The sequence below is a fragment of the Diceros bicornis genome, chromosome 18, assembly GCF_020826845.1.
Source record: "Diceros bicornis minor isolate mBicDic1 chromosome 18, mDicBic1.mat.cur, whole genome shotgun sequence".
Taxonomy (NCBI): Eukaryota; Metazoa; Chordata; class Mammalia; order Perissodactyla; family Rhinocerotidae; genus Diceros; species Diceros bicornis.
The window spans coordinates 30593607-30614992 of record NC_080757.1 but is presented as its reverse complement, the minus strand read 5'-3'; the positions used below and the strand labels follow the sequence as shown (position 1 = coordinate 30614992).

Genomic DNA, 21386 nt, shown 5'->3' with positions numbered 1-21386 from the left:
CTCCTTTTAAGAGCAGTGCATTTTATTCTCACAGGTTGGTCAAGAAGGGCTCATTCAAAGTTAGCAAGTTCCACCACCTCTATTCTGACGCTAACTGGTGTACTGCAATACAATTCTGCTGCTAACCACCTAGAGTCAGCGTTAGGCTCCACAGGCTAAAAGGACACCGTTCCATCAAGACTGCCCTCACTTTAGACATCAGGCACACGACAGGGGTCCCCAGGCCACCCACACTTTTGACCAACTGCTTACAAATCCAGAAGGTTCCCATGATGTCATAGTCTGTTTGGGCTGCTATAAGAAAAATACCAGAAACTGGGTGGCTTAGGCAACAAACACTTATTTCTCACAATTCTGGAGGCTGGAAGTCCAAGATCCAGGTACTGGGAGATTTGGTGTCTGGTGAGGAACTGCTTCCTGGTTCTTAGACAGTTGTCTTCTTGCTGTGTCCTCACATGGCAGAAGCAGTGAGGGAGTTCTGTGGGGTCTCTTTTATAAGAGCACTAATCCTATTCATGAAGGCTCTAACCTCATCACCTCCCTAATCACCTCCGATACCATCACATGGAGGGTTACGTTTCAACATACGCGTTTTGAGGCAACACAGACATTCAGTCTGTAGCACACGATCTTCAGGTTCAATCATTCACTAGAATTCACAGAGTTCAGAAAAGCGCTATACTTATGATTACAGTTTTATTGTCAAGGATACAAACCAAGAACAGCCAAATGGAAAGACAGAGAGTGAGGTCTAGGAGGGACCGAAATACAGAGCTTCCATGCCCTCTCCCTGTGGAATCAGGGTGCACCACCTTCCTGGCTCATCAAATGTGTTCAGTGGAGCCTCAGTGTCCAGAGGTTTTATCAGGGTTTCGTCACATAGGCATAACTGATTGAATCATTGGCCACTCGATTCAATTCAATCTCCAGTCCCTCTCCCCTCCCTGGAGGTCAGGCTGGCTCAAAGTCCCAACCCTCTAATCTCATGGTTGGTCTTTCTGATGACCAGCCCCAATCTTGAGTCATCTCAACTCTGAGCATAAACTCAAGTGTGATCCAGGGGCTCATGAATAACAAAGACATTCCTACTACTTGGGAAATTCCAAGAATTGAGAGTCTCCCCACCAGGAACCATGGACAAAGGCCAGTCGAATTCCTTATTCTACAACAACCTCAAATCCACACCTCCTGTAACTCCTACCCCTATTTAACAGGAATAAAATCCACTGGACAGTGCCCATTGCTGGCCTCAGCTGTTTTTGTTTCATTCTTAAAACTCTTCATTATAGAAACGCTCGAGCATAATCAACAGTAGAAAGAATAATATAATGAACCCTCACATTACCGTCACTGTTTCCCTAATTATCCGCATGTGGCTTACCCTTTCACTCGTACCTCCTGCCCCTCTCCCTAACCCCCATCCTCAGATTATCCTGAAGCAAAGCCCAGAAGGACATCTTATCAGTCTGAGAATTCTTTATGAAAAGCTTCCCAAGGGAGTGCTGCACCATAGCAGTCTTCACATGGGCTATATGTCTGCTGAAATCTGAACCCCCTGGGGGTGGCTGGGTGGGGCCTGAGCATCCAGAGGCCCTGGGCAGTAGCCTCCCATGGTGGGCGCCTCATTGGTTGACTCCAGCGTGATAGATGAGTAACGTTTTCTACATGCACTGCGATGCAAGAAAGACCACCAAACACCACTTTATTACATTCAAAGCTTCTAAGGCATGTCATCAGCCTCGGCTCTCGTATTTCTCGTGGGTTTCCAAAGATCCAGCTCTACAGCCCTGACTATCACCTGAAGAATCAATTCTAAAAAAATAAGCTGAGGGAATAATAGCTCAAATACTCTTAATTAATTAAAATCAATGGGGGGGGGAGCGGGCAGAATCAGGTAAGAGATACTGTACCAGTATTAGTTATAGATTGTAGATCCATTTCAGAGTAATTAAAACAGGGGAACCAACCAAGCAGTCTTAGATAATACAAAACCTTGATCCTGACCTTTCGTTTATCATGTCAGAGTGACTGAGACAGTCCCTGATACCTGGGTCTCAAATAGTATGTTTATGTTTATGTTTCTGGGAATTTCTCACACTTTCCCAGGGTTCAGAGTTGTTCCCTCACACACTCTAGGAGGCATCTCCTCCATGATGGGATGGAAACAGCAGTAAGCAGAGGCATCCAATACCTGCCCATCCAACTCATTCTGCAAAATGAGAAAAGTCAGATGAATACAAAGATTCCTCCAACCCTAGGACTCAGCGGCCCTGCGAGGCGAGGGAATGTAAGGTTGGAGACCGCAAGGGTGCGCTCCTCGATTTACATCTCCAAAGCACCTTTCCCAGAGCTCAGCTTGGGTTACCTACCTGCCTCTCTTATAAACAGAGGGACTCATGCTTCCCTATCTTGAGCTGTACGTTCACCAGGGAAGAGCCCTCTCTGTAGCCCTCATTTACGCAGAAAGGAGCTGCAGCAGGACCCAAGGATTAATCTTTGGCATTCTCCTCCTCTAAGCCCAGCTGTTTCCCAAGTATGAACTGGCTTCAGACAGGCTTTTGTTTCAAAAGATCAATGAAGATGCTTTTGATCATCTCCAAAGGCAGAGAAGAATCGCCAAAGAACGTTTCTTCCCAACAGAAAAGGAAGAAACATTAAAAAACCACATCTCAGCTCTTGCAGGGATGTCTTCCCTACAAAGATGACCTCTCTCCCAAGGAAGTGGAAGTCCTTGGGAGATGACACAGATCAACACATCTGTCAGGAATACCAAGTGCTCTGGGCCCACTGGAGTGCCCTGGAATTCCAGCACAAGGCCACAAATGTGTTAAGTTCTCAAACAGTCATATGAAAAGGTCTGGGGTTCCCACTGCCCCAATGATGACCTCTTTTTCATATCACAAGGAACCTGACCTGAGCTCTCCTCTTGGAAAGCCCAGAGCTGGGCTCATTTCACCACAAGAGGTTAAATTTCTCCCACTTTTGGGATGGGAACTTATATCCTGACAACATCAGGATACAAGGAGCTTGGGAAATTCCAGCAATCCATTCACTCCTGCCCTTAGCGGACTGGGGTTATTTTCACTGCACAGAAACACTGCAGGAAAAACAGCCCTTTGTGCTTGATCCCTGTAGCTTGGTCCCTCCTGGGTCCTTAAAGTCTTTCCTGACCCCTAGCCTGGTCAATTCTCACACCTGGAATTGGCTCAGACAAGGAAGACAGCAGAAGGGGCTAGGGCCGGTGACAGGCCTCTAACTCAGGCAAGGGCCAGCACTGGGTCTGCAGCCTGTGGCCAAGGATGAACGGGAATGTTGCTGTTTCCCATGGGATCTGCTAGATGGTCCTTCTGGCCATAAGTTGTGAGCCCAGCAGGTGACCTAGGATGGTCCCTGAGGCAGCCACACACAGCCTTCATGATAACAGTCTTCAGATATCGGGCTTAGCTGTCCACTTGACTGTGCTGGCCACAGTGGTATCTACACAAGCCAGTTCGGCAGCTCACAATCCTGGGCAGGGGGTCACTGGGCGGTGGGGGGTGGGGGAGGGGCTGTCACTGAGAACAGTCATCATTAACAAGGCAAGACACTCTAAGAGCAAAATCACCACACTTCTGTCACCCCAGGTCAGTGTCCCTTCTTGCCCAGAGGAGTTCCCTGCCCCAAAGCCTAGGCTATAGGAAGAAGGCCTCCAGCCAGGCTCCACGGCTACAGCCCAAGGGTCTCTACCGAGATGCCTTTCATAACACTTGGGAGTGGGAAGGGTTTCCGTCCACACAGGACCTGGGTCACCTTGACATCAAATCAAAAATTCAACATAGTCTGATTCAGATCATGATTTGAAGCCTTAGACTGAAAAGGTTCCTGTTTGATTCAACATTTTAAAACCATCAATTGGGGTGATGAGGGGGGCAGGAGAGGAAAGGAAGCAGGGCTATTTTCCAGTGGAGGAAGAGGACATGCTTCTTTGGGAAACTCTGGTCTGGGAGGAGATCTGCTGTGGTGGCTTCCCTCAAGCACAGAAAATAACCAGGAGTCTAAGCATTCACCCCAACCCCCATATGTGGGTAGTGGGGGGTGAGTAATATTGAAATTCAATGACTTTGGAATTTTACAAAGATCTATAGAGTTGAATAGCCCTATAGAGAGTAATCAAAACACCAAAATCTGAAGGCTACTCCAGAGAGCAAAGGGACATACACCACGTGACCCAAGCAAGCTCCTGCAGTGGCTATAGATTTTCTCCAAGAGGAAAGGTGCAGTAAGGACTTATTCTCCAAAGCCCTACCCAGCTGCCCAGCACCCTGGAGATCTACCAAAACAAGAGGGAAGGGGTCACCCTGCCCTGATGGGCACGAGGAGGTAGAAACGCCTCCTCACTCACAACACAATCACCCCCACCCGACCCCTTTTCTTGGCCAAATCCCTCCTCTATCCCATCCCCCCACCCCCTCACCCTCCACCAACGCCCCTCCCATCCTTTCATCCTAGGGACTGTCCTAGTCCATCCTAGGGGACTCTCAGGGAAGTCCTCCAGGAGTTCCACCTGCAGCATTTTCACTAGAGTCTTGGGCACTCCACAGGTAGTCAGCCAGAGGGAGTGTCCACGGCCTGCCTACTTGGAGGAGCAGATGGAGAGCGTAGCACCTGCAGAGAACACCCAGAAAGCTGGGTACAGAGCTTCAGTAAAGTCCACCTTGTACTTATACATCAGGTGGACCTTGTCGGCGACAGCGAAGAAAATGACGAAGCCATGGTCGCAGTTGAGAAGCACACCAACCCGTGTGGCCTTGGTGGAGGGCAGGGTTTTCTCCACATTGTTGTGCCAGGCAGAGATCTTGGTGTTGAACCACTCCACGCACCAGGAGGCGCTATTGCGGCCGAGTCGGCTCTCGGGGCCCTGCCGTTTCATGCTGCCATAGCAGATGCCCACCCCACAGAAGTTGTTCTTCTGCAGCTCAACCTCCCAGTAATGGATCCCTTTCTTGTAGCAGTGCAGGCCCAGCACCTGAGAGCAGTATGTGAACCTCTGGGGATGGGTCCGGTAGCTCTGGGGTACGTCAGCCACAGAAGCTACAGTGTAGTTCTCTGACAGAGCCACCTTGTTGTGGGCGGTGTTGTAGTCCAGGATGACTTGAACAGCATCTAAGAAAGCATGACCCCAAGGAATCAATTACAAGGGGCCCAAAGTACTCTCACTTTTAAACCTTTCCCCAACTGGTAGTATATATTCATTTGTTTTATCCATCTGTCCATCCATCCATTCATGTATCCATCCATCCATTCATCTATCCACCCATCTATCCACCCATGTATTCATCCATCCATGCATCCATCTGTCCATCCATCCATCCATCCGCCCATCTATCCACCCATGTATCCATCTATCTATCTATCCATCTATGCATGCATCCATATATCCATATATCCATCCATCCATCCATCTATCCATCTATCCATCCATCCCAGCATCCATACATACATCCATACACCCACGCATCAACCCATCTATCCATCCACCCATAACTGAGGCCTAACTGAGAGTGTAAAATTCCAGAGAGAGCAGGAGGAATGGGATCCAGAGTCCAGAGAAAGAGGACAGGGAGGGAGGAGGAAGAAGGTATAGATTCAAGTGAGAGGACAATAACTAAGAGGATGATGGAGTCCCCTCCTAGGGCATCTCTCTTCTCTGTGAAGCAGAGGAGGCTGGGCGGGACAGGAAGAAGGAGGTTTTGGCAAGTGGGAAGGTTTTGGAACAGCAGGGGGGTTGACAGGAAAACCAGAGCAGGAGAGCCGGCAGTGGGACGCCCAGTGATGTCTCAGGCACAGCCACTGGCTGCAGGTGCAGGCCCAGAGAAAAGGATGAACTGGGTTCAAGTAGGGCCGGGGTTGAGCCAGAATGGACAGCAAGACGGGGATTTAAAGGACTGATTATGGAATCTAGACTGGCTAGGAAGGGAGGTGAAGAAAGGCAGGTGCTGATGGAAGGGGGAAAGCCAGGGTGCAACAAAGCAGAGGACAGGCAAGTAGCTGACAAAGGACAAGATGGACAGAGGCGAGGGCAAGGAGCCAGCAGAGCCGCGCAGGAGAGGCCAAGGGCCAGCAGGACCGAGGGCCGAAGCTACTCACACTCCAGAAGCTCAGGTCTGGACTTGGTTAAAAATGCCTCCAGGACCTTGGCCTTGAGAGACACCGGGTTCCCCGGTGGGGTGGTGTGTTTGGCTTCAGCTGAGTGAGAAAACAGAGAACGATTTTCAGAATAAACTCAGCGTGGACACCCCACTGCCCCTTGCTCACAATAACTCACCCTCCAGGCCAAGTAGTTTTGAATCCACTGTCTGCTCTGGGGCTCCAAAGGTGGGAGTAGACTTGCTGGATGAGGCTGGAAACGAGGGAGGAGAAACATGAGTTGGGGACATGACACAGCATGACCTGATGGCCTCTACTCCCTTGCAAGCTGATTTTCGAGAGCCATTTCCACAAACACACACCTGGACAACCAGCACAACACAGGTGAGTCCAGACAGGGCCACACTCAGGACTCATTTATCCTTGTCCTCACCTCCAACCTCAGGCCTGCCCGCCATTACAGAACATACTCATAGAGCTCAGGCCCTGTCACAGAACCCTGATAAGACAGCTCAGCTTTCCCTGCCAGCTTTTAGTTCCATGCTCAAGCAGTCTCAAGAAACAAACAGACGCAGAAACGCGTAACTTACGAGGTTTCTTGGGCTTCTTGTCATCTTCTGAAAAAGAAAATTTTCAGAATTAAGATATTTTAAAGCATAACACAATGAAACTTTCAAAATACTGTAATAACAATCATTTGCACGAATTCTACCCATACAAAAAAAGCGAGGGGGGCCGGCCCGGTGGTGCAAGCAGTTAAGTGCGCACGCTCCGCTGCGGCGGCCCGGGGTTTGCCGGTTCGGATCTCGGGCGCACACTGACGCACCACTTGTCAGGCCATGCTTTGGCGGCGTCCCATATAAAGTAGAGGAAGATGGGCACGGATGTTAGCCCAGGGCCAGTCTTCCTCAGCAAAAAAAAAGAGGAGGATTGGCAGATGTTAGCACAGGGCTGATCTTCCTCACAAAAACAAACAAAAGCTAGGATGTTTTAAGTTGAAAAACATAAGGAGTCAACAGGCAAATGAATCTATGGTGATAGAAACCCACATCAGTGGTTGTCAGGGGAGGGACTGACTAATAAGGAGCATGAAGGAATTTGGTGGGATAATGGAAATTCTTTATCTTGATTTGGGTAATGGTAACACACACGTATGCATTTGTGAAAATTTATCTAACTACACATTTTAGATCTGTGCATTTTACTGTAGGTAAATTATATCTCCATAAAAGAAAAAAGACAAATGGAGAGTCAGCAAAAAAAGTGCTTGCCAAGTATCACAATAGTCTTTAAAAACTATCTGGAGAGTGTGCTTATGGGAAGGGAGTTTAGCTAAAGCAGTGTTCTCAAAGCGTGGTCCGCAAACCAGCAGCATCACCATCACCTGGGAATCCGTGGGAGACGCAAATTCTCAGGTCCCACCCCAGACCAGCTGAATCTGAAAGTCCAGGGGTGGGCCCAGCGATCTGCATTACGAGCCCCCTGGGTGATTCCACTACACACTCAAGTTTAAGTGGGCTAGAAGATTTCAGGTTCGCTCTTTGCCACCTTCCCACCACTGGAATAAAAAGGGGGGTTTGGGATCTCACTCCTGCCCTCCTGCGGGATACTTTATGTTACAGACAAGCCCTGCTCTCTCCTCCTGCCCCCCACCAGACCCTCCCTCGGCCCCACCCGGCCCATTTGCCCGCACTCTCCCCCTCATTTCCTCACCTTCCAGTCCTCTCTTGCCCACTCCCACTGGACCAACATCTTGGGAGGCCCCCCTCCCCAGTCATCACAATCCTTAGGCGTTTCATCTACACTGTGACTAGCCCAGCCCTCCTTGCCTACTTCCCCATCCCCGCCTGGTGGCCAGCATCCACAGCTCACTGGTGCTAAGGGTGGTGCCTGTGATCTGGGGCAGCAAGAAGGAAGCTTTCAGGGGGAGTGTAACTTGAGAAGGATACAAGTTGACAGTATTTTTCACCTACTCTTCCTCTTCCCTTTTCACACACAGTGTCTTTCCACATTTTCCCGCTCAGCCAAGGGCCCCCTCCTCCATCTGCAGCCCAGCCCTGGACTCTGCTCCAGGGATGGACACCACACATCTGTCTGCCAAAGACAACCTAAACACTAAAAAGAAACAACCAACCACACAAAACCAGCCCAGAGTCTCTCATCCCCCGGCCCCCTAATGGTGTGGGCATCATCCTCGGTTCACACTGACTTTTTAGGGAAGCAGGAGCAGCCAACAGTTCAGAGGCACAGTGATGGCCTTTCAAGAGCTTTCACACTCAGTGTCCCATGTGAACCTCCTCACAATCATCCCCAATAGTTGATACCATTATGGTCCAAATGCAACAGATGAGGAAACTGAGGACCTCCTTCTCCCCAGCCCGTCTCAACAGCACGTGCCTCCTCAACGAGGGTGACATCACCCCCCAGGGGGAAAAACTGAGTCCTGAGGGGAGGGAGAGTGAAAAAAGTCTTACTCTTTTTACGTATAAAAATACAGTATATAAACAGATATAGATAGGTGTGGTATTAAAATTGCATGGGCAGGGGAGATTAGGGAAAATATAGTTTAAAATGGCTAGTGGAGTAAGGGGAGAGAGGGAATAATGAAAAACAGGTTGGGGAGCGCTGTGACAGCAGAAGCACATTACAGCTGAAGACTAGACAGCTCTGAGCTACTAGAGGTTGAGCCTCTGCTCCTCCGGGGACCACTGCCAGTCTCCTCCGGGAGGCTCTGCCCAGGGCCAGAGCTCAGGTGTTGTAAATATTTCTCCGGACCAGTAGCTTTGGTAATCTTGCTGTTCCAGACAGCCTGAACATCCAATGCCGATGGGCCAGTGCTCCTAAGTGCCCCAGGGGAGCTCCTGCAACAGCCCTCAGGGGGCTCTTATCTGATAGTCACATTTATCTCCAGATGCACTCAGGCCCCCACAGTGATCTGGGATGGGCGGTGCCTATCTGGAGGTGTGCGACACCTGTGAGTGTCTCAGCCAGAGGACCAGCCGGTCACAGCCATGCTGTTGCCACAGGGGCAGCGGTGGTGGTACTTACTCTGGACTTTCTTCCCAGGGCGTGGGAGTTTGTATGCGGACGATGCACCAAGCTCTCCAGGGTCCCCTGCGCCTAAAAAAGGGAGTCAGTTTATTCAGTTCTTTCAAACCAACCCTAGGAGCCAGCTTTGCCACCAGCAGGCAGTAGAGGGTTTACAAAGACAGCCATTTCCACCGACCTTCCCCATCCATTCATTTACAAGAGCTAGAAACAGGATAATAGAAGGACCAGTTTGGGGTGTTCCCTCTTTTTCTCTGGCTTAAAGTGTAGCTGGGCTTGAGTCTTTTCTCCACCAGCACCCAGCTCCATGACCTCTGAACCCTCGCTGTGCTCCAGTTTCTTCCAGCATATAATGGGGATGATTGCCCTCACTCGTGGCTGATGAGATCACATGCCTGGCGTGTAGTGGTAGTTCCTTTCTTTCTGGTTTTCCTCTCTCCCCTCCTCCCCCCAACCAGGGATCACTGATGGAGCAGGAAAACAAATATGTGTGGCTAATTCGTCAACAGCTTCACCTTCTACAATGGAGCCATGCACAAGTGTTTCAGGGGCCCTTCTGCAAGGACACTTGGCTTGCTGAGCTAAAACGGAGAGCAGGCCAGTGGTGGCTGGCAACGGGACCAGGGACCTGAGTCAGCAGATATTTAAGAAGCAAAATCGGGACCAGCCCCGTGGCTTAGCGGTTAAGTGCGTGCACTCCGCTACTGGCGGCCCAGGTTCGGATCCTGGGCGCGCACCGAGGCACCACTTCTCCGGCCATGCTGAGGCCGCGTCCCACATACAGCAACTAGAAGGATGTGCAACTATGACATACAACTATCTACTGGGGCTTTGGGGGAAAAAAAAACAACAGGGAGGAGGATTGGCAATAGATGTTAGCTCAGAGCCGGTCTTCCTCAGCAAAAAAAGAGGAGGATTAGCATGGATGTTAGCTCAGGGCTGATCTTCCTCATAACAAAAAAAAAAAAAAAAAGAAGCAAAATCGGGTAATGGATTGGATATGCGGGGGAAGGAAAAGAGGTGTAAGGAGAAATTCTAGGTTTCTCTGACTCCAAAACTAGCCATTCCCCCACCAAATACACTGACAATCCAGCACCCATTCAAAACCCATCTGAGTCAGCCTCAAGATCACAGACAAAAAGAACCCATCCCGAAAGGCCCATCATAACATCAACCCCCCAGAAATGTTTTAGGAAGGATGGCTACGATCTCAGGATGAAGCAAAAACTCCCCACTACCCGCTAGATGAAGGGCAGATGTTTCAGGACCCCTGAAACTCAAACCCAATGCTCCAGATCATGATCCCTCCCCCCCACCAAAAACTCAGAAGGGACCCATCCCGTTCCAGGGGTCCCAGTGGTTACCTGAGCCAGTGGGCTCATCAGGCTTCTTATCCTCGGACTGCCTGATACACCGCTTCAGCTCGTTTTTGAGGTCTGAGGTGCTCTGGCAGATGCCCTTGATCAGCTCGTGATTCAGCTCCACCTTGGGGACGTAGACTGGCTTCGTTGCGATTCCTTGCAGTTTTGCCGCTTTCTGGAACAAGCCAGGGGGTTAGTGCAGGCAGCTCTGGTGAAGCCAGGGCCTGGGCTCAGGTCTCATGAACCCGAGGAGGAGCTACCTTATGCCCATGGGCGCTAAGTCCAATCGGCCCTCTCAAATTACAGGCCAGAGGCCCCGGGGGATAAAGTGTCACTTTAAGACACAGCGATCTGGAGCTGGAAGGGCCCTGGAGGTCGCTCACCTGATGGGGAAACTAAAGTCAAGAAACGACAAGTGTTCTGCCAGGAACTCTGCGAATTAGTGGCAGAGACAAAGTTGGGACACAAGTCTCCTGAGCCCCATGGATAACGCTCTTCCTACTCCTCCAGCTGTGGCTGAAAAAGTATAGGAGACTCAGGACTGTCTCCATCTCTCAAGGACCGGCTCTGAACACGTGTTCTGAACGGAGTGGGATGCCTCGAGGGATGCAGGATTCAGCCAGGGCACATCCAACAAAAAGGGACAGTCTTACTGAAGGTCCTGAACTTTGAGACAAAATCAGGTCATACGATATCAAGGGGCCCATAGGTGGACTCAAAATGCTTCTCAGAGAGCTTGGTGCAGCTGTTCCACAAACAGGAGTGAGCAGGTGAAAGGAAACTTAAGGCCACCCAGCCTAGGCATGGATGAGGAGTCTGTGCAGGGAGAAGAGAAGGCTTCCAGCCACTCCTGTACCCTCCAGGACCTGAACAAGGAATGTGGACCTTGGAGGTGTCGTAGCACGTCCCAATTGATGGGGCTCAGCAGAACACCCACTGCATGCCAGGCACTCTGCTACGTGCTGGACATGCCAGGAGGAAGAAGGGCAGTAAGAAGGGATGGGCCCTGCTTAAAAGGAGCTGACAGCCTAAACAGACATGAAAACAAGCAATCTCAAACAATGCTGTCAAGTGCTATAGTAGAGGCTATAGCATCACATGCATGTAATGGCAGAGTCATGGGATCCAAGGAAGATGGGGGAAACCAGAGTTGCCCTGGAAAAAGGGCAGGATTCACTAGGCAGAGAAGGTCAGCCATGGCATTTGCATCCAATCCCTGGCGTCTGGGGAATGGTGAGTGCTCCGCTGTGATTACAGCATGGGTTGCGGCTGGGTGGCAAGAGATGAGGCTGCTGGCAAGGGCAGTGCCTGGTCACCAAGGACCTTGTGGGCCATGCTAAGGAACATGAAGCCAGAAAGGGCAGGAGGTCTGTGCTTTAGAAGGACACTTCAGGGGCCCATGCAGAGGAGGGATGGGGGGAAAAGGGTGGAGGAATATGCAGTAGGCAACACTCTAAGATGGCTCCCAATACTCCCGCCTCCGGGGTACACATCCTATATAATCCCCTCCCCTTGGGTATGGGCAGGACAGTGAATATGATAGGATTCACTCCTGTGATTAGGTTGCATTATATGGCAAAACTGAACAAATACTGCAGATGTAACTAAGATCCCAAAACTGTTGGTTTTGAGTTAATCAAAAAGGTGATTATCCTGGGTGGGCCTGACCTAATCAGGTAAAAGCCCTTAAAGAGGGATTGGACCTTCCTGGAGGGAGAAATTCTCTGCCAGCTTTGAAGAAGTAAGCTGCCAAGTTGAGAAAGGGCCACATGACACAGAATTGTGGCAGCCTCTAGGAACTGAGAGTTGACCCCCGCTAACAGCAAGCAAAAAATCAGAACCTCGGTCCTACAACCACAAGGAACTGAATTCTGCCAACAACCATGTGAGCCTGGAAGACAACCCTAAGCTCCAAAAGGAATGCAGCCCAGCTAGCCCAGCCAACACTCAGATTGCAGCCTTGTAAGACCCTAAGAAGACAACCCTCTAAGACATGCCCAGACTCCTGAGCCACAGAAAGTATGAGATAATAAATGTATGTTCTTCTAAGCCACTAAGTTTGTGGTAAGTTGTCAAGCAGCATAGAAAACTAATACAGGGTGCGTCTCAGGGATGTTTCCAACGCTCTCTTACAGCCCCAACTCCTTGAGAGCCCCACTGCACCTATAATCAACAGCGTAACACTAGGCAGAAAGAGCATTCCACAATGTCCTCATCAAGACCCACCTCCAGAAACTCAAACTCGTCCCCCTTATTCAGGGTAAGTTCAGTCTCCTCCTTCAGGGTCTGGATCTCACTCTTCTTCTTGAGGAGGACCTGGTAAATGTGGTCGAACTTGCTGCTGACCCTCTTCTCCTCTTCCTTTATCTTTCGTGTCGAGTTGGCCGCCGAGGCATCAATGAGAGCTTTCATTTCCATGTATTCCTGCCCAAGCTGCTCCATCTTCCTTTGTGCAGCCTCCTAAGAGGGCCAAGACAAGAGGTGTCCATTAGACTGGCAAAAAAGCTAAGCCTGCAGTACCAAGGGTGTGTGAGACGTGGAGCACCAGGACTTCTTTCCTGTACTTTGTGGGAGTACAAATGGGAAAAAACACTTTGAAGAGCAATTTGGCAATATCTAGTGAATTTGAAGGTGCTCATTCCCTACGCCCCAACAACTCAATCCCAGGAATACACTCTAGAAAAATTCTCAGACACTGCCCCAGAGACACACACAAGAATGCTCATGGCAGCATTGTATGAATTAGCAAAACCCTGGAAACAAATCAAATGTCTATCAATAGGAGCCTGGATACATAGGCTGCAAGTTATTCACAGGATTGAATATTAAACAGTAATGAAAATTAATGAACTGAGGCAATGCATGGATACATTTCCATGAGGGAAAAATAACTTGTAGAAGAAGACATACATTGTGATGCTCTTTAAATAAAGCTTAGAAACAAACAGAAGAGTACTATTTATTGCTAAAGGAATGCATACATACAGAATAAAAGCATAAAGAAACACATGGGAATGAATGAGTAAATTCAGGATAGTGGTTACTTCTGGAAGAGAGGAAGGGGAATATAAAAAGAGAGAAGCGTAGTGGGGGCTTTAACTGAATTGGTGATATTTTATTTCTTAAGCTGGGATGCAGTTCACGGGTAATTTTTTTTTAAAGAGAGGGTATGAAACTGTTCTAGAAAATTTCTAGAGAATATCATCCTCTAAAACTATACTGACCAATACCATAGCCACTGGCTACATGAGGCCAACAAGCACCCAAAAAGCGGCTAGTCCAAATTAAGATGTGCTAGAAGTGTAAAATACACATTGGTTTTCAAAGACTTAGTACAAAGAATGGAATGTAAAATATCTCATTAATGTTCCTTTATTGATTATATGTTGAAATGATAACATTTTGGATACACTGAGTTAAAATGTATTATTAAAATTAATTGTATGTGTTATCCAAATGAACTTAGAGTTACATATGAGACTCACATGATATTTCTATTGGACAGCACTTGCTCTAGGAGCTGCAGTTTCCCTTTCTATGTCGGGTAACCTCAATAGCTCAAAATCAAATACGACAAAGAGAAACACACAGAAGAGGGGCAGCATACAGGGAACACCGAGTTCAATTATTTCTTTATCCAACCCGTTGCTCTGCCACCTCCACTGGGACTACCAATGTCCCTGAGTGTTCACTCTCCTCTTCTTCCTTTCAGTAAGAGAACACCCTTGCAGTTTAGATGGGCAGGCAGCTGCCCAGCCACAGACTACATTTCCCAGCCTCCCCTGCAGCTTGGCTTGGTCATGTAACTAAGCTGCTCCCATTGCAGTATGAGCAGAAGTGATATGTGCAACACTCTTCTTCCCTGTCCTCCTTCTCACAGGCTGGAACAAGAATGCAATGGTGACCCAGCTTCAATCAAAGAGGTGAGGAAAACACCCCATGGAGTGGTGGGGCAATAAGAAGGAAAGACCCTGAATCCCTGAATGATCACGTGGAGCAGAGCCATCCCACTTGTCTGGCGTGCTGATGTCTGGCCTTGAACTGTCACAGTGAGCAAAACAAACTTCTATCTTATATAAGCCTCTGAATTTGGGGGGTATCTTTGTTACAGCCGTTTAGCCTGCCCCCTAACTAATACAGGTATTTTCACGTGCACCCTTTTATTTAAGCCTCATGGGCATCTTCAGAAAGTAGTTGTGATTCCATTGTGCAGAGGGAAAAACTAAGGTTCAGATATCTGTCACCAGGCCAAAGTATTACGACTACTATATGACAGAGCTGGTATTCTAACCCAGACCTCATCTAATCAAGCTACAGCTGCCACAGTAAAACTGGATGCTGCAGCTCCAGAACAGGATATGTAAAAATCAAATCTTCTTGCAATATAAAAGCAACGTAATCTCATAAAAATTGTGAAACTAGAGGGAAAACAACATCCCTAATCCTACCACCCTAACACTTCCACTACCAGCCTTTTACTATACTTCTTTCCTGTCTTTTTTCCTATACTCCCTGTAATGGGTTGAATGGTGGCCCCCAAAATGATATATCCACATTCCAGAACCTGCAGATGGGACCTTACTCAGAAAAAGTCTTTGCAGATGTAACTAAGGTAGGAATCTTGAGATGAGATCATGCTGGATTACCCTAAATCCAATGACAAGTGTCCTCATTAGAGACAGAAGAGGAGAGACACAGAGGGAGGGGAGGCCATGTGAAGAAGGAGGCAGAGATTGGAGTGATGCAGCCACAAGTCAAGGAATGCCAGCTGGAAGAGGCAAGGAAGGATTCTTCCCTAGAACCTTCAGAGGGAGTGTGGCCCAGCAGACACTTTGATTTTGGACTTCTAGCCTCCAGAGCTGTGAGAGAACACATTTCTGTTGTTGTAAGCCAAGTTTGTGATAATTTGTCACGATAGCCCTAGAAAACTAATACACTTCCTTTCTATAAATAGATAAAACTCTAGTGGGTTTACACTTTTGCTTCCTGTTTTTCTCCCACTTAAATTATAACCGCTTTTTATATTACTACTTTTTTTTTTTTTGTGAGGAAGATCAGCCCTGAGCTAACATCCATGCTAATCCTCCTCTTTTTGCTGAGGAAGACCAGCTCTGAGCTAACATCTATTGTCAATCCTCCTCCTTTTTTTTTTTCCCCCAAAGTCCCAGTAGATAGTTGTATATCATAGTTGCACATCCTTCCAGCTGCTGTATGTGGGACGCGGCCTCAGCATGGCCGGAGAATATATTACTACTTTTTAAACATAATTTTTAATGACTGCTCCCCTCCCCCAAGGTTGGGCTTGAAGTAGTTTTCAGTTTGAGTCTGTGAAGGATCTCTCCAGGGCACACAGCTTTTTGCATGTTTTGCAAGGTTGACATTTAATTGTGACACTTGTGAGTGGACCTGACACGAGCCTTGTGGAGGTCAGAGCTGCGACTGTCCTGCCTGGAGGCCAAGGGGGCCCCCAGGGCCGGGGCTGCCTGTGGAGAGCCCTGTCACTCACCCGCACATCCTGCTGCCTGGCTCTCACATCCTCCAGTGCTCTTGATGCACCGTTGATCTGACTGTACATGATAGTCAGTTTATGCTTCAGCTTGGTCTGCAGAGAAAACAAACCAGGATGAGAGAGGACCTCACCCAGCCTCCACCCAACACCAGGGACCGTCCCCTGAATCTACCCCACAGGGGTTTCCACCACCTGCCTGTAGCTTTTTGAAGCATTCTCATACTGACTGCCTCCCTTCATCCTTTTAGGGGGACAGTAAAGCAGTTACGAGTACAGGATTTGGAGCGGGACAGACCAGCGTTCCTGTCCCGTTTCTCAGCTGTCCAGCTGTCTCTCACCTCAGTTTCCTGGGCCGGGAAATAGCTGTAACTGTTCCCACCTCACAGGGCTAGTAGGAGGATTAACTGAAACAATGCGAGTCCTCAGCACAGTGCCCGGATCTTAGTAAGAACAAACTGAACGTCAGCTATATTATTATGAGCTTCTTCACTAGGACCCGTTTTACAGATGATGAAACTGAGGGAAGGAGGACAGCAAGGTGGCCAAACTCACACAGAGACAGAACGAGCTGGGACAGCTGCTTCAGTAATGGCAGACGAGGCCATTCAAACCAACCCTCCACTACAAACAACTAGAAAGCAAACAAAATATTGGGGAGGAAATCTGCTAAAAGATTATGGAGTGCCAACAAAGCAGGAAAGGATCACAGAGCCAAGATCCGGGGGAAGGAAACCCAGAGAGATAAGCCTAGCATCCGGGATTGCTCTCCCAGAGCCATCTGCCAACGCTGGTAGACGGCCGGGAGGCAGGGGGACAAAACTCAGAGTCCCAGGCTCACTTGGTAAGACCCACACGTGGGGACCTCCAAGGCTACACCCTAGGAATAAGGAGGAACTAGTGGCAGACCAGCCCACAGTCAGCAGAATCCCTGAAACTCAATGAAGATGACTCAGAATCGCAAGGCCCCTAGTCACCTCCAGAAACAAAGGTAAATGATGCGTGAAGGAAGAGAATATCATCTGAGCTCTCGCAGTATTTCTATAAATTTTCATAACCAATATCTGAGTCTCCTACCTCCCTGCTCAGATGAAATGTTGGAGCACAGACAAGGGAAAGAAAATCACCACCACCACCATAATAATAGCAGCTAGTGTTTATTACGTACTTACTAAAAGCCAGGCATTGCTTTCCGTGTATTAACTCATTTAAAGCTAAGAACAACACAGGAGGTAAGAGTTACCCATCCTTATAGATGAGGACATTGAAGTACAGAGAAATTAAGTGGCTTGCCCCAGGTCACATCACTATTAACTGTGGTACAAAATCCTGGTGTTACAATTATAGACACATGTCCAAACTAAAAACGCTGGAAATTTCTAGAAAAAAAACATTTACTTCCCCTAACTAGCTGGCTCAGCATACGCTGGCCCTCCCTTCCACTTTCCTGCCTCTCCCACTCCACTCGAGTATTCAGGGCTGAATCCAACCTTGAGTCTGGATTTGAACAACCCAGTGACAGTCACATGCAGGGCCGGAAACAGAAACTCAGGCCACACTAACTCCACCCTGAAAGCCCAAGTCACAGATGATGTTTTAGATTCGACCTCTGTGACAATGCCCTTTGACCTGGCCTCTAACAGTGGCCAAGATAAACTGTGGGCCAAAGGCAGAAGGCCAGGCCCAGGCAGATCCGGCCTCGCAGGTCTCAGAGCTGGAAGAGACCCCAGGACACCCGGGGGCTGCCAACCGTTTCACCTCCAAGAGCCACTCTTAGCAACGCACCCCTGAACTCTATCTTTCAAAATATCTTATCCACCATTAATCAAATGCATATGATAGTCTCCTGATGTTGAAGAGGGGCCCACATAGTTCCAGACAAAAGGAAATTGGCCCAAGGACTTTGACAGCCATGACAATCTCCGAATCAAAGGTAGAGAACTTTTAAAGTTCTGAGGATCCTTCAGGGACGGGGACTTGGGTCCTCCATGTGGGAGGCCCCAGAGTCCTGAGTCCACCCCGCACTGACAAACCGGCCGCCCACAGCTGGGGCACTGCCCAGGTGGACCTGGCTCTGCCACCAGCAGTGAGGAGCAGCAAGGCTGGGAAAGGAGACCAGATAAAGGACTCAGCCAGGACAATGAGGGGACAAGACAGGGGAAGACTTGTTACAAGGATTAAAAAGCCGAGCATGTAGGGCACACAGATTAAACTGGGCGCAGACTCCAGCTCCCGGCCCTGGAGGCTCAGAGAGAGTTGAGGCTCCGGGCCAGACTGAGAAGGGTCCTCCTGCCCCTACTTGCCTTCTGCCTCGGCAGAAGCCAGGCTGCCCTAGCCCTCAGGGGCTGGGGCAAAGAAGATCTGGGCAGCCTGACATACTCCACCCAGCACACTCTCCTCTACCCAGGGCCTGAGTAACGGAGACAACAATGGCGGTTCTCATGGAGCATTTGCTGCAAAACGCTGTCTGTAGATGGCCTCATTTAATCCTCCAGGTACCTTCTGAGATAGATACTATTATCATCCCCTTTTAGGATTTCTCAGCTAGGAAGCAGAGCCAGAATTCAAACCCAGACCTCAACATCCAGCTGTGGTGGGAGCCCGTGTCACCCAGCCACGCTGCCTGACACTGAGCCTGCCTACGGAGCCCTTCCCACGCGCCTCATCTCTTCGGAGCCTCCCAACCACCTTTGGAGGTGGGGAGGGAATGATATTTATCTCATTTTACAGATAAGGAAGCGAAGGCTCAGAGAACTGCACTGACTTGCCTAAACCACAGCTGATGTGGGGCAGAGCAGAGCTTCTGGCTCCAAAGGCGAGGCAGGTTCTTCCCCAAGACAGGTGGAGACAGGGAAGGCTGGGCCTGAGATCAACTCTGTTGTACCTCAGAGGTGACCTTTCAGGCCATGCCTGGAGGTCCGGCATCTGAGACTCAGGGGAAAAGTCCAGAGGAACGCAGCTCAGAGCAGGAAAAGCAGACCAGGCTGTGGAAGCACTACAGCCAGACGGGAGCAAGGCTTGCACCCTGGTCCTGGCGCCACTGCAAACCTCCCCCAGACCTCCCGTCTCCTTTGACAACACAAGGACGGTCCTTGTTCTCCCCGACAGTACTGCAAGAACAAAAGGAAATCAGGCCATGCTTCGGAGCCTAGACTGACAGAACAAAAGTGGTTTGATTACACCCTTTCAGCTTCTGCCTTGAGCCCACGGGGGGGAAGTTATGATCCCCCAAACCACTCAAATCATCACAGACCTGGAAGGCCTCTTAGGAATCCAGCTGGTCCCACCTCCCTGCTTTACTGATGAGGACTCAGACCCAGGGGCTCAAAGTCGCACAGCAGGATGGAGGGCTCCATGGTGCAAGAGTCTGTCTCTCCCTGTGGGTCATATCCAAGGATTCTCGGACTCTGCCCACCCTCTCGCTCATAACCATCCTCTCCGGTCACCAGAACATTCCAGCTTACCAAAGGCTTTTTATCACATGACCTCAAACCTCCAGGAATGTCCGCTGCTCTGGACTCTGCAGACTTGGATAGGAGGCTGGTCCATGGGGAGAAATGGCAAACCGTGGAGTCAAACCAGCTGGGGTCCCAATGCCCACTTGGCCACTTACTGGGTTAGCTCTGGCTAAATTAACTTCTCTGGACGTCCACTTCCTCAACTGCAAAATGTAACTAATTACACCCACCTCGTGGCTGCTGCCAGGATCTAACGAGGGAACACAGATATGAACCTCCAGGACTCACACTTGACATTCAAAACCCTCTACTAACCGCCACCAGACACGTACTAGGCTTAAGGCAAGCACCACCACCTGCGTCTTCAGTGGCGCCCTCTACAAAAAGCGGGGGGGAGGGGGACCACGGAAGATGGAGGAGGGCTGTATGTTCTCCCAGCCCCTTTCTACTCTGACACTGGCGATGCCCCTGCCCGGGATCTTAGGCCAAGCAACGAACCCAGGCGATCCAGGGTAGCCCAGGATGCCCAGAGTGGCACAGCGGGCCCAGGCTTCTCCTCTGCGCCGTCACCCACCACCCCCTACCTCCAGGTCGGCGCTGGCCTGGCTCAGGGGCGCAGGCGAGCAGGTCTTGTGCTCCACCAGGCAGATGTGGCAGATGCACTCGCCGTGCTCGGGGCAGAAGAAGTCCCGCAGCCGGTTGTGCTGGGCGCACTTGCGGCGCATCAAGTCGGAGACGGGCGGCTGCAGCGGGTGGTCCTGAAAGGCGGGGCTGTCGAAGTGCGGCTGCAGGTGCTCCTGGCAGAAGGAGGCCATGCACACGAGGCACGTCTTGACGGCGGCCGCCTTCAGACAGTGGTCGCAGGCCACCCGGGCGGCCGGGGCGGGGGGCCGCGGCGCGGGCGGGGGACTCGGCGCGGGCGGGCGGCGTCCAGCCGTCGGGGAGCGCCTCCCGGGCCAGCTCGACCTGCAGGAACTGCTCCACTACCGCGCACAGCACCGTGTTCTTCTGCAGCTGCGGCCGCGCCTGGTAGACCGCGCGGCACTGCGGACACCGGTACGGCGCGCCCTGGGAGGCCCACGTCTCGTCCAGGCACTCCCCGCAGAAGTTGTGGCCGCACGGGGTGGTGACCGGCACCTTGAAGGGCTCCAGGCAGATGGAGCACGACAGCTCCTCGGCCAGACTGAACAGCTCCGTCATGGCGCTGCTGGGGAGACCGACGGGACGAGCTGGAACCACGGCCGCGACTGCAGCACTCTCTCCCCGAAGCCACCAAGAAAACGAAACTGAGCGTCGCGAGGGGAGGTCCCCACTGCCTTTCAGGAAGTCACGTGAGGGCGCTGGGCGGGGGCGGGCTGCGGGGGCCCCCAGGGGAGCCGGGGTCGCTGCGGTCCGAGTCGTGAACAAGCGGGGCGCTAGGCTGGGTTTCAGACGATCCTCCCGACCACCAGGGGGTTCCTAGGGCCACTCTGCCGATGAGGAAACTGATGCGTCGGGCGGAGCACCCTGGATCCCGGGAGCCAGGGGCAAGATGCAGTAGGGCTTCTGCACAGACGCGCCTGCAGCGAGTCCCTTCCTTCGCAGAACTCATCCACACCGGAGATATCCCACTACCCCCGCGGACAAGGCTGTCCCAGGACAGACCTTTACAAAATAAGAGAAGGAACAAACGACTGCCTTTTTTCTTTTTTTAAAATCCTTCCTTCCTCTTTTCTGGTCCTGGGCTCTGGTATATCAGCCTACGATCCCTGATCCCTGAAGGCTGGAGCCCATCATCACACTCATGCTTAAACTTGGTGATTTCTTTCTGTAACACCGATATAACATGCTTTTTTTTTTCTCAATTTCCATTTCTACTTTTACTGCGGTTTGGAGATATCCCAGTTT

At 50.3% G+C, this 21386-nt stretch overlaps 1 protein-coding gene across 1 annotated transcript; it reads right to left on the bottom strand.

Moving 5' to 3' along the window:
- Positions 1 to 677: 677 nt before the first annotated feature.
- TRIM25 (tripartite motif containing 25) lies at positions 678 to 20777 on the bottom strand. The gene is given in 10 exon segments (XM_058560609.1): positions 678 to 5142; positions 6127 to 6225; positions 6305 to 6379; positions 6717 to 6743; positions 9175 to 9240; positions 10539 to 10710; positions 12762 to 12995; positions 16042 to 16137; positions 20084 to 20404; positions 20406 to 20777. Coding segments are annotated over 10 exon segments (1914 nt in total). The 5' UTR covers positions 20700 to 20777; the 3' UTR covers positions 678 to 4612.
- Positions 20778 to 21386: the final 609 nt, after the last annotated feature.